We start from the raw sequence: 15,665 nt of genomic DNA, 5'->3' as shown, positions 1-15,665 counted from the left end.
TCACTCTGACAGGGATCACAATAGAGGGCCTCAGACAGAGTGGGAGAAAAACGTAGACCAAAGTTCAAATCCACACAAAAGACAAGACACTGGCCTGACAGAGACTGTAGGGAACCCCAAGACTATAGCCCCCAGGCACTCTGCTAATGCAGAACTGAACCACTCCCGAAGGTCACTTTTCAGCCAAAGATTACACAGGCCTACAAAAGAAACAATAACACACATGAGGAAGGTGCTTCTTGGTTCAATCCAGTATACAACACCAAATGGGCAACCCTTGCCCGAAAGTAAGAACAAGAAAACTGGATGAATGGACGTGGGGAACTGGGGTGGAAAGGAGGAGAGTGCTGACACATTTCAGCAATTGCAACCAGTGTCATAAAACAATTTGTGTCATAAAAAAATTCTTGAATGAGAAACTAATTTGCGCTGTAAACTTTCACCTAAAGCAAAAACAAACAAAAAACATTATTATTATGGCACCCAGGTCTCGGCATTGTTCGCTCTAGCTAAGCCTGTGTTCTCAACATTGTTGCAATTTAATTAAGAAGATATTATTAAAAAGGCATTTGCAAGAAAAATGAGAGATACTTGGGTTATCTCTCCTGTCTGTTCTAAACTTTTAATCATTACTTTCCAAAAGAGAAGTGTGAAGCATTAAAAAACAATAATTGGATAAAAGAAGCATTTGATTTACAGACTCCTGAAACAATATTAATTTTAATTTTGGTTTTAACTCTTTCCTTCCAAAAGTGGAGTTTAATTTCCTCCTCTTAAGCGTAGACTGGACTCGATGAATCTCTTCTAACAAATAGGGCAAGGCCAATGTGACGGTGTCTAGGAGATACAACAGGTTGTGATTTCCATCTTATACTCTGTCTTGGATCATTTGCTTTGAAGGAAGCCTGCTGCTATGTCATAAGCAGTCCCATGGAAAGGTCACAGTGGCTAGGAACTGAGGCCTCCTGGGATCAGCCGTGGAGGGACTGAGGCCTCTGCCAACAGCCATATGGATGAGCTATGTCGTAGTGTGAAAGCCCCAACCCCAGCTAAGCCTTCAGATGATGCAGACCTAAAGGACAGCTTGAGAGGTTCTGAGCTACTAGTGCCCAGGTAAAAAAAAGCCCAGATTCATGATCTTTGCAAACTGTGGTAGATAATAAATGTTTGTTGTGTTTAGCTGCTAAGTTCTAGGTAACTGGTTATGTAGCAGTAGATAACTAATACAGTATCCAAAAAAGAGGGTAAATTATTGTACTTTAGTTTTTATTTGCTCTAAATTTATTCTAAGATATTAAATGTATCATTATTTGATTTTAGAAAACTCTCATGGCTCAGTAGACTATAAAAACGGGGCGGTGGCATCAGAGGTCCTCTAACTTCAAGGGGAGAGAGGGGAATTACCATCAGCATCAATAGCCCAAGGCTGATTCCACTGAGGTGAAAGTCAGACCAACCTCCTCTCTCCGACTTTTTTAACCAATTCTGACACCAGCTGTCACTCCCGTGACATTCTCTACTTTTCTGCTGGGCACAACAGTTCATTGCAGTGGCCACGCAGAACTTACAGACAATACTCATGGTTATGGGGTTTATTAGGACAGTAACAGGTTACAATTCAGGATCAGGAATGACTCAGTATACAGTTCTTCCGTCAGGACGGCTTCTTGGAGGTGCCTCCAGGCAGGCTTCTCCCTGGCCCTTGGCCCCTCAGGGCTCTTGGGCTGGCCTGGCCTCTGCCCTGCTCTTTAGTTCCACTGATAAATGGCCAGAGGCACCCAATCCACCAGTAAGCCTTAGCCCAAAGGTGTTCATCTTTCTAGATTCATGGGTTTTTGGCAAGACTAGCTCCACCGATAAGTGTCTGGAGGCACCCCACTTGGACAGTAAAACTCTTCCCTGTAGGTGGGGGCTGGGAAGCCCAATGTGCCATCTCCTGCTGGTCTCCTGGTTCTGTAGCTGCTGGTTCTCTGCTGTGCTTCCCACTGCTTCTTGCTGTCTGGCGCAGTCTCTGGTGTTACAGATGCCTGTCTCCTGGGTCTAGGAGGTTCTCAGTGCAGGGACCCTGGGTCCAGAGGACATGCTCCACTCTCAGGTCTTCTTTCTTGGTGGTAGTGAGGTCCCCTCATTTTTCCTCTGGGATGGCTCATTTTAAGCTTAGTAAGATGACAAAATTGACCAATCCTTTCTATAGGGTTCCGTACACCTTATTTGCATGCTCCAACCCCCACACACGAGCGATGTACTTTATTGGCATTATTAGCAAGCTGTCCAATCCCCTTGGTGGGCCACAATCACCTGATTTGAACAGTCCCACTCAATCATTTGGTGGGAGTTACAAGACCATGGCAAGAAAGGCCATATAAAAGTGATCCATAGACAGATTGTATTTTATTACCATTCACTACAAACTATTTACGTGAACTTTCATTTCCAACTCTAACTAAATAAACCACAAAAGAAAGAACCAGGGCATGCTAAGTAGATTACAAGATGACCTCCAATAACCACCCCCTGGTTACTGTATTTTTATGTGAATTCTATGTTTATTTTTCAACAGTGCCCTCTGCCCCCCCCCCCCCCAGATAGTTTCATAAGCCTGGTATACGTCTGTTTGCCAACTGTGCTTCCATCTTCCAGATATTTTCCTATAAAGAAACCAAAGCCGTTGCCATTGAGTCGATTACAACTCACGATGACCCTATAGGACAGAATAGAACTGCTCCATAGAGTTCTCAAAGAGCACCTGGTAGATTCAAACTGCCGACTTGTTTGGTTAGCAGCCAAGCTCTTAACCAATGTGCCACCAGGGTTTCTTAGTGCATTATCATAAAACCTGGGGAGTAGGGGATGCAGCTGGCAAACATACACAGAACACATGCATTATCGTCGCAAAAATACGGATTCACCTTCTTCCAGTTATTGAGACAGTAATGTGGGTGCTGCTGTGAAGAGATTTTGCAGGTGTAACTAAGGTTCAAATCAGTCAGCCTTAAGACAGGGCGAGTATGCAATCAGGTGAGCCCTTAAAAGGACTGGGCTCTTCCTGAACAAAGTGATTCAAAGTGTGAGAGGGGGTCAATGTGAGGAGGTTTTGGACTGTGAACTTAAAGATGAACGGAGCCACATTGCAAGGAATGCTGGTGGCCACTAGGATTGGGAGGACCTCCTTGCTGACATCCACTAAGGAAATGAGAACCTCAGCACTACAACTGCAAGAAACGGATTTCTGCGAACACCTCTGTATGAGCCTGGAGGAAGATCCCAGCTCCAGATAAGAGCATAAGTTTGTGAAACCCTGGTCTGAGGAATCCATTCGCACCAAGCCTGGACAGCTGACCTACAGACCTGTGAACAAATAAATGGGTGGTGTTTTAAGGCACTAAGTTTGTGGTATTTTGTTCTGCAGCAGTAGAAAAATAATACACAGGCTCAAGTCTGCCATGGATAAGCACATAGCACTTTCTCCACCGAATGAAGTTATCAACCATCATGCACACCACTTGCATAAAATAAAACCTTTCCTAATTTTTGTTTTTCTATGTTTCTTTTTCATTTTTATGTGATGCAAGTAAATTTTTCCACAGTCATATTTGTCATTCATTCATTCATTTAAAAAAACGCCTACTATGTGCAGGCACATAATGATAAAGATTGAAGTCATCAAGGATTTCCTTTTCCTTGAATCCACTATCAACGCCCATGGAAGCAGCAGTCAAGAAATTAAATGATGCATTACTTTGGACAAATCTGCTGCAAAAGACCTCTTTAAAGTGTTCAAAACCTAAGATGCACCTCACCCAAGCCATGGTGTTTTTCAATCGCCTCATATACATGTGAAAGCTGGACCATGAAGAAGGAAGACCAAAGAAGAATTGATGCCTTTGAGTTGTGGTGCTGGGAAAGATTATTAACTCTACCATGGACTGCCGAAAGAATGAACAAATCTGACTTGAAAGAAGTACAGCAGGAATGCTCCTTAGAAGCAAGGATGATGGGACTTTGTCTTATATATACTGGAGAAACCCTGAGAGTTTGGCCCCCAAACACCCTTTTAGCTCAGTAATGAAGTGACTCCTGAGGTTCACTCCTCAGCCCAAGATTAGACAGGCCCATAAAATAGAGCAAGACTAAGGGACATTTCAGCCAAGGGGCAAGGACTAGAAGGCGGGCGGGGGTGGGGGTGGACAGGAAAGCTGGTCATAGGGAACCCAAGGTTGAGAAGAGAGAGTGTGGACATGTTGTGAGGTTGTTAACCAATGTCATAAAACAAGATGAGTAGTAATTATTTAATGAGAAGCAAGTTTGTTCTGTAAAAGTATATCAAAGGTTCAATTAAAAAAAAAAAAAGTGACAGAAAAAACCAAAAAGCCAAAAACAGTGAGAGGGTGATGGAGACCAAGGGGAGAAGAGGGCCTGAGGGATGAGAGAGACAGACAAAAGGCCTGGAGAACAAGGAGGCAAGGAAAGAAGCAGAAGAATTCTGAGCAGTGGAATTCTCAAATTTAAGTACGTTGTTTTGGGTTTTTTTGTTTTATAGATTTTTAATCAATGTATGTACCTATGGATCTAGTTGGGTATTCTTTGCATTTGATATTTAATACATTCTGTGGGGCTCCCTAAAAATGAATTTCCTCCTCATGTCAACCAGGTTAAAGAAAACAAAAATATCAAGTGTCCCAATAAAATATGGACATTCCTTGTTGTCTTGTACTGACTCATGCCAAAGCCCATGTGTTAGAGTAGAACTTCTCCATAGGGTTTTCCTGGCTGAAATCTTAAGGGAAACAGATCAACAACCCTTTTCTTCCCCAGGGACCCTGAGTGGGCTCCGAGTGCCAAGCTTTCTGTTATATCCTTTAGATGTTAATAGTTCATCAACACAGTCAATGCCTGTGCCCTGGTGAAGGCATTTTGACTGTTGAACACTTGCAGCTTTGAAGAGGTTAAAGTTCCCGTACTCTTCTGGTTAAAATATACAGTAACAAATTGTGCTTTCATGAGCTGCTTTGACAAACTCAGAGCTATGGAATGAAGATAATTTTAATATACACTAACCCAGGAATCATAGATCCATTGTTTGGGAAAGTCAAACTTAGAACTTTGTGAGCCTGACTGCAGAGCTTTTCAGACACATTTATCCATGAATGGACAAAATCACTTCTCTTACAGATTAAATGCCTGACGGTTTGGGGTTATCAAAGTGGAGCTACCCACTGCTGTTAATAAAAAGGAAATGTGTCTCTGTGGGAACATCTATCTGGTGTCTTCAGACAAAACCTCTTCTAGGTTTAAAGAGGAGACCCCTGGTCCTTCTACCTTCAGTCCTAAGGTGAGCTCACTGTCTGGCATGAAATTCTTTGGGGGTGAATTTTATTCTAGAGAAGTCCAGGTGGGGGAAAACAAGAGGTGGGAGGGAGGAAGTCCAGTTTGGGGAAAGGCATTCCAAGAAGGAAAGAGAAGGAAAAGGGCTGGCCCCAGCCTGGGGGTCTCTCCCCGGTTTCCTTTGACAGCCCAGGGTAGGACTCAGGGAGCCAGTGTGACAAAGAGTGGTCCTTACAGGAGGACAAACTTCTAGCACCTGGGCTTGGATCTCAGGCCCCGAGGGCGGTGTCTGGAGTGAGAAAACCAAGCGCTGGGGATTCCCCGTCCCCCCAGCGTTTCACGTCAACCTCTCACAACCTGTGTCAGTTCCTTCTGTCTGGACAAGAAGAGGGGACACCAGGTGTCACCCCCATTGAATATCAGGTTTCTGCAGTAGCCAATCAGTGTCTCCTCAGTTCCAGGGTATAAGGTGCGCACGGACCTACTTTAACTCAGTCTCCCCAGACTCCAGTGATCATGATGATGGCTTCCCCATCCTCTTCTTGCTCTTGGAGGCCCAGGCCCTGACCCAGACACGGGAGGGTGAGTGCGGGGTCAGGAGGGAAACAGTCTCTGCGGAGGGAAAAGGAGAGAGGGGACCACCCAGTTGGAGCTCAGGACCCTAGGGGAAGCCACGTCACCACCACCCCCTCCCAGGGCCCCCTCCCCCGCCCCGGCCCCCGCCTCTCCCCCCCCCCCGTGTCCTGGCCCTGCTCCTCCCGCCTCCTCTTCTCCGCCAACCAGCCCCTCCCCGCCCCTATTGATCCCGTACCCGGGCGCCGCACAGGGAGAGGGTCGGTGGTCTCAGCCGCTCCCGCCCCCAGGCTCCCACTCTCTGAACTATTTCTTCACCGCCGTGTCCCGGCCCGGCGTCGGGGAGCCCCGCGTCATCGCCGTCGGCTACGTGGACGACACGCAGTTCGGACACTTTGACAGCGACGCGGTGAATCCGAGAGCGGAGCCGCGGACGCCATGGGCGGAGCAGGAGGGGCCGGAGCATTGGGCAGAGCTGACGCGCAGAGCCAAGGACATCGCACAGGCTCTCCGAGTGGGCCTGCGGAACCTGCGTGGCTACCACAACCACAGCGACACCAGTGAGTGACCCCAGATCGCAGCTCACGGGTCCCCTCGCCCACGCAGACCGGTCGCCCTGAATCTCCGGGTCCCAACTTCACACTGAGGCCTTGGGACCCGCCCAGCCCCTCGACTCGGGAAGAGCCGCGGGGATTCGCTGGAGTTTTCAGTTTAGGCCAAAACGGCTAAATTGGCTGGGCCGACCGCGGGGGCGGTCAGGTTCTCACACCATCCAGGCGCTGTCTACCTGCGAGGTAAGGTCGGACGGGCGCTTCCTCCGCGGGTACCGTCGGATAGTGAACGAGGACCTGCGCTCCTGGACGGCGGCGGACCACGCGGCTCAGATCACCCAGCGCGAGTGGGAGGAGGCCGGTGAGGCGGAGCGCGTCAGAGCCTTCCTGGAGGAGAAGTGTGTGGAGTGGCTGTATAGATACCTGGAGAAAGGGAAGGAGACGCTGCTGCGAGCGGGTAAGAGGGGCCACGGGGTGCCTCCCTGATCTCCTCTCAGGCTGGGACTGTTCCCCCAGCTGGTGTTAAACAAGGAAGACAGAAAAATGGCATCAGCGCCAGAATACCCACCTGGCATGGGTCGGGAGAGAGCGGAGTCCACCCGAGTTTCCAAGTCCTGTACCAGAGAGTGACTTGCCCAGAGACTGCTAAGGGTCTCAGGGATAGTTAAGGTCTCCAGTCTCTGGGGATGGAGGGGGAGACGATTCCTGAAATAACTGACTGGCATTTCCCATTGAACCTGTCAGTGGCCTCGGGAACCACAGGGGACTTTCTCTCTCAGGCCTTGTTCTCTGCCCACGCTCAACTTCTTTGAAGGTCTGACTCTAGCTTTTCTGAGTCTCTCTGGTCAGGACCAGAAGTACCTGTTCTTCCCGTCAGAGACCTAGAGCCTGTTATCCTGGACTCACCCAAATTCTAGAGCTTTCCAAGGAGTAGGAGATTATTCTACACCCCTGGGTGCAAACTAGGGCTTGAGTTTTGCTCTCCATCCCCCACCCCAGTTGTCCTGTTCATTCTCAGGATGGTCATGTGAGCCCTGCTCAAGCGGCCCATGGAGGCAATGGAAAGTTCCTACGTTTACTGACCCTTCCACTCAGATCCGCCAAAGGCTTATGTGACCCGACACCCCATCTCTGACGGTGAGGTCATACTGAGGTGCTGGGCCCTGGGCTTCTACCCTGTGGAGATCACACTGACCTGGCAGCGAGATGGAGAGGACCAGTCCCAGGACACAGAGCTTGTGGAGACCAGGCCTGAGGGGCACGGGAGCTTCCAGAAGTGGGCTGCCCTGGTGGTACCCTCTGGAGAGGAGCAGAGATACGTGTGCCGTGTGTAGCAGGAGGGGCTGTCTGAGCCCCTCACCATGAGTTGAGGTAAGTAGGGTAGAAGGGCAAAGCCTCTTCTCAGGCTGCTCTTCTGAGCACCGCCAACAGGGTCAGGAGTGAGACCTAGAGGTCAGGGCCCCTTCCCTTCCCTCTCCTTCCCATCCTAGAGGTGGCTTCTCGGCCCACCGCTTCCATCCTGGGAATTGTTGCTGGCCTGGTTCTCCTAGGAGCTGTGGTCACTGGAGATGTGAACTTGATAAAGAAGAGCTCAGGTAGGGGAGGGGTTGGGGTCTGAGTTTTCTTATCCCACTGGTGGCTTCCAAGCCCCAGGTAAGAGTTTGTTCCTGTCCTGCCTCACTATAGAAGACACCATCCACGTACGGACACCTACCCAGTCTGGGGCCCTGTGTGCTCAAACTTACTCTTATGTAAAGTACACGTGAACAAAGAGTCATAGTTAATAATCCAACAAAAGAGATAAAATGCAAAATAAAAATACAATTATAAATAAAGGCAGATAAAGAGGAATGAGGAAACAAAAAACATATGGGATGAAGAAAAAGCAAATAGCAAGAAGATGGACATAAATCTAATAATATCAATAATTACATTAACTGTAGATCATCTAAACAGAGAAAAGGCAGAGATCATCAGGTTGGATAAAAAAGCAAGATCGGGGGCCAGGATGGCTGACTAGGTAGGCGCTACCTCAGATCCCTCTTGCAACAAAGACTCGGAAAAACAAGTGAATCGTTCACATGTGTGACAATCTACCAACCCTGACCATCAAACACAGATCTAAAGAGTTGACCTGAGTGACAGGTGAGCGAAAAGCTGCACCCAGACCCAGCGATTGCTTCTGGAACCCATGACCCACTCCACAGCCTTGAGCCCCTGCGGTTCCCTGGTGCCAAGTCGCCGGGCTGATAGCGGCTTGCTGAGGTGGGGCAGGGATGGGACACAGACCTAACCTCTAGCCCCCTGGGGTAACCTCCGTAGAGACTCAGCCAGTGGAAGCAGGCTGCACACTGACGCGGATAGCGAGAGAACGATCAACCACGGGGAAGCAGCGACTGTTTTCGGAGCCTGGAGCCAGCGTCCAAGTCAGAAATCCTTGGCACCGGGCTTTGGACTGGGCTCAGGGGGGCTGAGCACGGCATCCTGAGACAGCGCAAACACGGGACACAGCCCTAGTCCCCAGAAGTGACCTCGGGGGAAGCCCAGCCAGTGCAGGCAGGCAGCTCAGTGACACAGCTGACAGGAGGAGAAGTCACCGGGAGGCAGCAACTGATTTTGGAGCCTGGAGTGCGGCATCCCAGCCAGGGAACCTTGGTGCTGGGCTTTGGAATGGGAGCAGAGGAACTGACCATGGCTTCTGAGAAAGCGCAAGTACAGGACACGGGCCTGACCCTCGGGGGCAATCTCGACCCAGCCAACGCACACAGGCTACACGCCCCTCAGGAATCTGAGATAAAACAGTTCTCACCAAGCAAGATAAGTAACTTTCTCTATATTCCTGGGTGCTACTCTCTCCTATCTATCTGATCCCTCCCCTCCCCTTCCCAGGCGGCTTCATTAACACTGGAATTTCCTGGGCCAGAGAGTGAAGTGCTCTGTGGTTTTATTTTGTCTTTTCCTAACCCATTCTCCTGGCCTGAGAGAAGCAGCTACAAAAAACCCAGGGACCAAGAATCCTTCCCTGACTTCCTGAAATTGGACTAAAAATACAGAACCAGCTCCAGCGAAGCATATGAGACCCACAGTCTTGGGCTTTCATCCCTACAGGCAACAAGGTGGCTATTATAATGTAAAGGCAATTGTGATAGTGATCTGACTGTAATTGTTTTATGGGATTACTGGAAAGACAAGTTTCCCAGGTCTGATATCTCTACCTATTAAACAGAGCCCTCACTGACCCACAATGGGGAACTGAGGGCTGAAGCTCCACCCAAACCACCTAACCTCCTGCCATAGGGGTCTGAGGATAGTGACATCTACCAATCTGTAGAGGTACATGCACTGGGTGCCTAAGGTACAGCTGCAGAGCCCACCAACCAAAGTGCTTTAGGAACAGAGACACACCTACCTCACTGACACTTGGGAGAAGCCTGTCAGCATCCTGCCTCCCCTGGAATGTGAACCCCTGCTGCTACTAGAATCTGGTGCACACAACTATCACCACTACTCCTCTAATTAAATAGGTGACAGTCTACCCCACACACTTGGTGACCCAAAATCAGATTCTACTCAAGAATAGTGAATGGACTCCTAGGCTTATATTTCTGGTAACAGCTCAAATCAGCTGGTAATAGGACAGAAGTGATTCAAAGGCTACAACAATCAAGACAGCGCATTCTAGTAGCCCATCTATGTATATTGAAAGAAAACAAAACAAGATAAGACTCAGTGAGCAAATATAAAATAAATGATTACAGTATCTTATAGATGGCTCGGGGACAGCAGTCGATATCAAACCATGTAAAGAAGCAGACCATGATTGCTTCTACAACTCCCCAAATTAAAGAATCAAAATCTTCCCAAATGAAGATACAATCCTGGAATTGCCAGATGCAGAATATCAAAAACTAATTTACAGAATGCTTCAAGACATCAGGGATGACCTCAGAAATGAAATAAGGCAACCTACAGAAAAAGCCAAGGAACACACTGATAAAGCAGTTGAAGAAATCAAAAAGATTATTCAAGAACATAGTGGAAAAATTAATAAGCTGCGAGAATCCATAGAGAGACAACATTCAGATAGCCAAAAGATTAACAGTAAAATTACAGAATTAGATAACTCAATAGGAAGTCAGAGGAGCAGAATAGAGCAATTGGAATGCAGAGTGGGGGAGCTGGAGGATAAGGCAATTGACACCAATATAAAAAAAATTAGTTGAAGAAAAATCAGATAAAAGAATTAAAAAAAATGAAGAAACCCTAAGAATCATGTGGGACTCTATCAAGAACAATAACTTGCGTGCGATTGGAGTTTCAGAACAAGGAGGGATAAAGAAAATACAGAGAGAATAGATGAAGATCTGTTGGCAGAAAACTTCCCTGACATCATGAAAGACAAAAGGATATGTATCCCAGATGCTCACTGAACCGCATATAAGATTGATCCCAAAAGAAAATCACCAACACATGTTATCATCAAACTTGCCAAAACCAAAGATAAAGAGAAAATTTTAAAAGTAGCCAGGGAAAAAAGAAAGGTCTCCTACAAAGGAGAATCAATAAGAATAAGTTCAGAATACTCAGCAGAAACCATGCAGGCAAGAAGGCAATGGGATGACATATATAGAGCACTGAAGGAGAAAAACTTTCAGCCAAGGATCATATATCCAGCAAAACTCTCTCTCAAATATGAAGGTGAAATTAAAACATTTACAGATGAACAGAAGCTTAGAGAATTTGCAAAAACCAAACCAAAGCTACAAGAAATACTAAAGGAAATTGGTCAGAAAATCAATTATATCAGATAACAACACAACAAAAGGTCACAGGACAGAATATCCTGATATCAATTCAAATAAGGAAATCACAAAAACAAATTAAGATTAATTTTAAAAATAAAAAATGCTCAAAACAGGGAATAATTGAAGTCATTATGTAAAAGATCACAATAATCAAAAAGAGGGATTAAACACAGGAGACATAGAACTGCCATATGGAGAGGATGATACAAGTTAAGTTTTTACTTAGAAAAATAGGGGTAAATATTAAGATAACCACAAAGAGGTCTAATAATACCATAACTTAAAGTAAAAACCAAGAAAAACATGACTCAGCAAACGTAAATTCGACTACTATGAAAATGAGGAACACACAATTTACAAAGAAAAACGTCTCAGCACAAAAAAGTAAGTGGAAAAATGAAATTGTCAGCAACACACACAAAAAGGCAAGAAAATGACAGCACTAAACACATAAAAAAAAACACCACATTCTTATCTATAATTACACTGAATGTAAATGGACTAAATGCACCAATAAAGAGACAGAGAGTCTCAGACTGGATAAAGAAACACGATCTGTATATACGCTGCCTACAAGAGACACACCTTAGACTTAGAGACACAAACTAAAATTCAAAGGATGGAAAAAATATATCAAGCAAACAACAATCAAAAAAGAGCAGGAGTAGCAATATTAATTTCTGACAAAATAGATTTTAAATTTAAATTCACCACAAAGGATAGAGAAGGACACTACATAATGATTAAAGGGGCAAATGACCAGGAAGATATAACCATATTAAATATTTATGCACCCAATGAGAGGGCTGCAAGGTACATAAAACCAACTTCAACAGAACTGAAAAGTGAGATAGACACCTCCACAATTATACTAGGAGACTTCAACACACCACTTTCAGAGAAGGATAGGACTTCCAGTAAGAAGCTCATCAGAGACACGGAAGACCTAATTGCTACAATCAACCAACTTGACCTCATAGACCTATACAGAACACTCCACCCAACAGCTGCAAAATATACTTTTTTTCCTGCTGCACACGGGACATTCTCTACAATAGATCACACAGTAGGTCATAAAACAAACCTTTGCAGAATCCAAAACATTGAAATATTACAAAGCATCTTCTCAGACCACAAGGCCATAAAGTAGAAATCAATAAGAGAAAAATTAGGGAAAAGAAATCAAATACTTGGAAACTGAACAACACCCTGCTCAAAAAAGACTAGGTTAGAGAAGACATTAAGGAGGGAATAAAGAAATTCATAGAATGCAACAAGAATGAACTTGATAGGAGTTCCTATCAAAGCCTCTGGGACACAGCAAAAGCAGTGCTCAGAGGTCAATTTATATCGATAAATGCACACATACATAAAGAAGAAAGAGCGAAAATCAGAGAACTGTCCCTACAACCTGAACAAATAGAAAGCAAGCAGCAAAAGAATCCATTAGACACCAGAAGAAAACAAATAATAAAAATTAGAGCTGAACTAAATGAAATAGAGAAGAGAAAAACAATTGCAAGAACTAACAAAGCCAAAACTTGGTTCTTTGAAAAAAATTAACAAAATTGATAAACCATTGGCCAGACTGACTAAAGAAATACAGGAAAGGAAACAAATAACCCGAATAAGAAACGAGATGGGCCATATCACAACAGACGCAACTGAAATTAAAAGAATCATATTGGATTATTATGAAAAATTGTACTCTAACAAATTTGCAAACCTAGAAGAAATGGATGAATTCCTAGAAAAAGACTACCTACCTAAACTAACACAATCAGAAGTAGAACAACTAAATAGACCCATAACAAAAAGAGAGATTGAAAAGGTAATCAAAAAACTTCCAACAAAAAAAACCCTGGCCCGGACGGCTTCACTGAAGACTTCTACCAAACTTTCAGAGAAGAGTTAACACCACTACGACCAAAGGTATTTCAAAGCATAGAAAATGATGGACTACTACCTAACTCATTCTATGAAGCCACCATATCCCTGATACCAAAACCAGGTAAAGACACCACAAAAAAAGAAAATTACAGACCTATATCCCTCATGAACATAGATGCAAAAATCCTCAACAAAATTCTAGCCAATAGAATTCAACAACATATCAAAAAAATAATCCACCACGACCAAGTGGGATTTATACCTGGTATGCAAGGTTTTTTTTTTTTTTTTATGCAAGGTTGGTTTAATATTAGAAAAACCATTAATGTAATCCACCATATAAATAAAACAAAAGTCAAAAACCACATGATCTTATCAATTGATGCAGAAAAGGCATTTGACAAAGTCCAACACCCATTCACGATAAAAAATCTCAGCAAACTAGGAATTGAAGGAAAATTCCTCAACATAATAAAGCACATCAAAAAAAAAAAATTTTTTTTTTACTCTATAAAAAGCCAACGGCCAACATCATTCTAAATGGAGAGAGCCTGAAAGCATTTCCCTTGAGAACGGGAACCAGACAAGGATGCCCTTTATCACCACTCTTATTCAACATTGTGCTAGAGGTCCTAGCCAGAGCAATTAGGCTAGACAAAGAAATAAAGGGCATCTGGATTGGCAAGGAAGAAGTCAAATTATCTCTATTTGCAGATGACATGATCTTATGCACAGAAAACCCTAAGGAATCCTCCAGAAAACTACTGAAACTAATAGAAGAGTTCAGCAGAGTCTCAGGTTACAAGATAAACATACAAAAATCACTTGGACTCCTCTACATCAACAAAAAGAACATCGAAGAGGAAATCACCAAATCAATACCATTCACAGTAGCCCCCAAGAAGATAAAATACTTAGGAATAAATCTTACCAAAGATGTAAAAGACCTCTACAAAGAAAACTACAAAGTACTAGTGCAAGAAACTAAAAGGGACCTACATAAGTGGAAAAACATACCTTGCTCATGGAGAGGAAGACTTAATATAGTCCAAATGTCTATTCTACCAATAGCCATCTATACATACAATGCCCTTCTGATCCACATTCCAATGATATTTTTTAAAGTGGTGGAGAAACAAATCACCAACTTCATATGGAAGGGAAAGGAGCCTCGGATAAGTAAAGCATTACTGAAAAAGAAGAAGAAAGTGGGAGCCCTCACTCTACCTTTTTTTAGAACATATTATACAGCCACAGTAGTCAAAACAGCCTAGTACTGGTACAACAACAGGCACTTAGACCAATGGAACAGAATTGAGAACCCAGATGTAAATCCATCCACATATGAGCAGCTGATATTTGACAAAGGCCCAGTGTCAGTTAATTGGGGAAAAGATAGTCTTTTTAACAAATGGTGCTGGCCTAACTGGATATCCATTTGCAAAAAAATGAAACAGGACCCATACCTCACACCATGCACAAAAACTAACTCCAAGTGGATCAAAGACCTAAACATAAAGACTAAAACGATAAAGATCATGGATGAAAAAATAGGGACAACGTTAGGAGCCCTAATACAAGGCATAAACAGAATACAAACCATTACTAAAAATGATGAAGAGAAACCAGATAACTGGGAGCTCCTAAAAATCAAACACCTATGCTCATCTAAAGACTTCGCCCCAAGAATAAAAAGACCACCTACAGACTGGGAAAAAATTTTCAGCTATGACATCTCTGACCAGCGCCTGATCTCTAAAATCTATTTGATTCTGTTAAAACTCAACCACAAAAAGACAAACAACCCAATCAAAAAGTGGGCAAAGGATAGGAACACGCACTTCACTAAAGAAGATATTCAGGCAGCTAACAGACATATGAGAAAATGCTCTCGATCATTAGTCATTAGAGAAATGCAAATTAAAACTACGATGAGATTCCATCTCACTCCAACAGGGTGGCATTAATCCAAAAAACACAAAATAATGAATGTTGGAGGGGCTGCGGAGAGATTGGAACTCTTATACACTGCTGGCGGGAATGTAAAATGGTACAACCACTTTGGAAATCTATCCGGGGTTTTCTTAAACAGTTAGAAATAGAACTACCATACAACCCAGAAATCCCACTCCTCGGAATATACCCTATAGAAATAAGAGCCTTTACACAAACAGATATATGCACACCCATGTTTATTGCAGCACTGTTTACAATAGCAAAAAGCTGGAAGCAACCAAGTTGTCCATCAACAGATGAATGGTTAAATAAATTATGGTATATTCACACAATGGAATACTACGCATTGATAAAGAACAGTGAGGAATCTGTGAAAGATTTCATAACATGGTGGAACCTGGAAGGCATTATGCTGAGTGAAATTAGTCAGATGCAAAAGGACAAATACTGTCTAAGACCACTATTATAAGATCTTGAGAAATAGTATAACCTGAGAAGAACACATTCTTTTGTGGTTAAGAGAGGGGGGAGGGAGGGAGGGTGGCAGAGGGTTATTTACTAATTA

General features: G+C 44.1%; 2 protein-coding genes across 2 annotated transcripts in view; both read left to right on the top strand.

Annotated features, from left to right (window-relative positions):
- Positions 1-15,665, top strand: part of LOC126078111 (HLA class I histocompatibility antigen, A alpha chain-like) — a 598,109-nt gene that overhangs the window by 261,838 nt on the left and 320,606 nt on the right. The gene's annotated exons all lie outside the window — the stretch shown is intronic.
- On the top strand, positions 477-7,783 carry LOC126078177 (HLA class I histocompatibility antigen, A alpha chain-like). The gene is made up of 5 exons (XM_049888384.1): positions 477-489; positions 5,857-5,907; positions 6,189-6,458; positions 6,658-6,906; positions 7,545-7,783. The coding sequence occupies exons 1-5, from the start codon at positions 477-479 to the stop codon at positions 7,781-7,783; spliced, it is 822 nt and encodes a 273-aa protein (XP_049744341.1).

The sequence above is a fragment of the Elephas maximus genome, chromosome 1, assembly GCF_024166365.1.
Source record: "Elephas maximus indicus isolate mEleMax1 chromosome 1, mEleMax1 primary haplotype, whole genome shotgun sequence".
Lineage (NCBI taxonomy): Eukaryota > Metazoa > Chordata > Mammalia > Proboscidea > Elephantidae > Elephas > Elephas maximus.
Note: the sequence above shows the minus strand (reverse complement) of the source record. Positions and strands in the feature narration are given on the sequence as shown.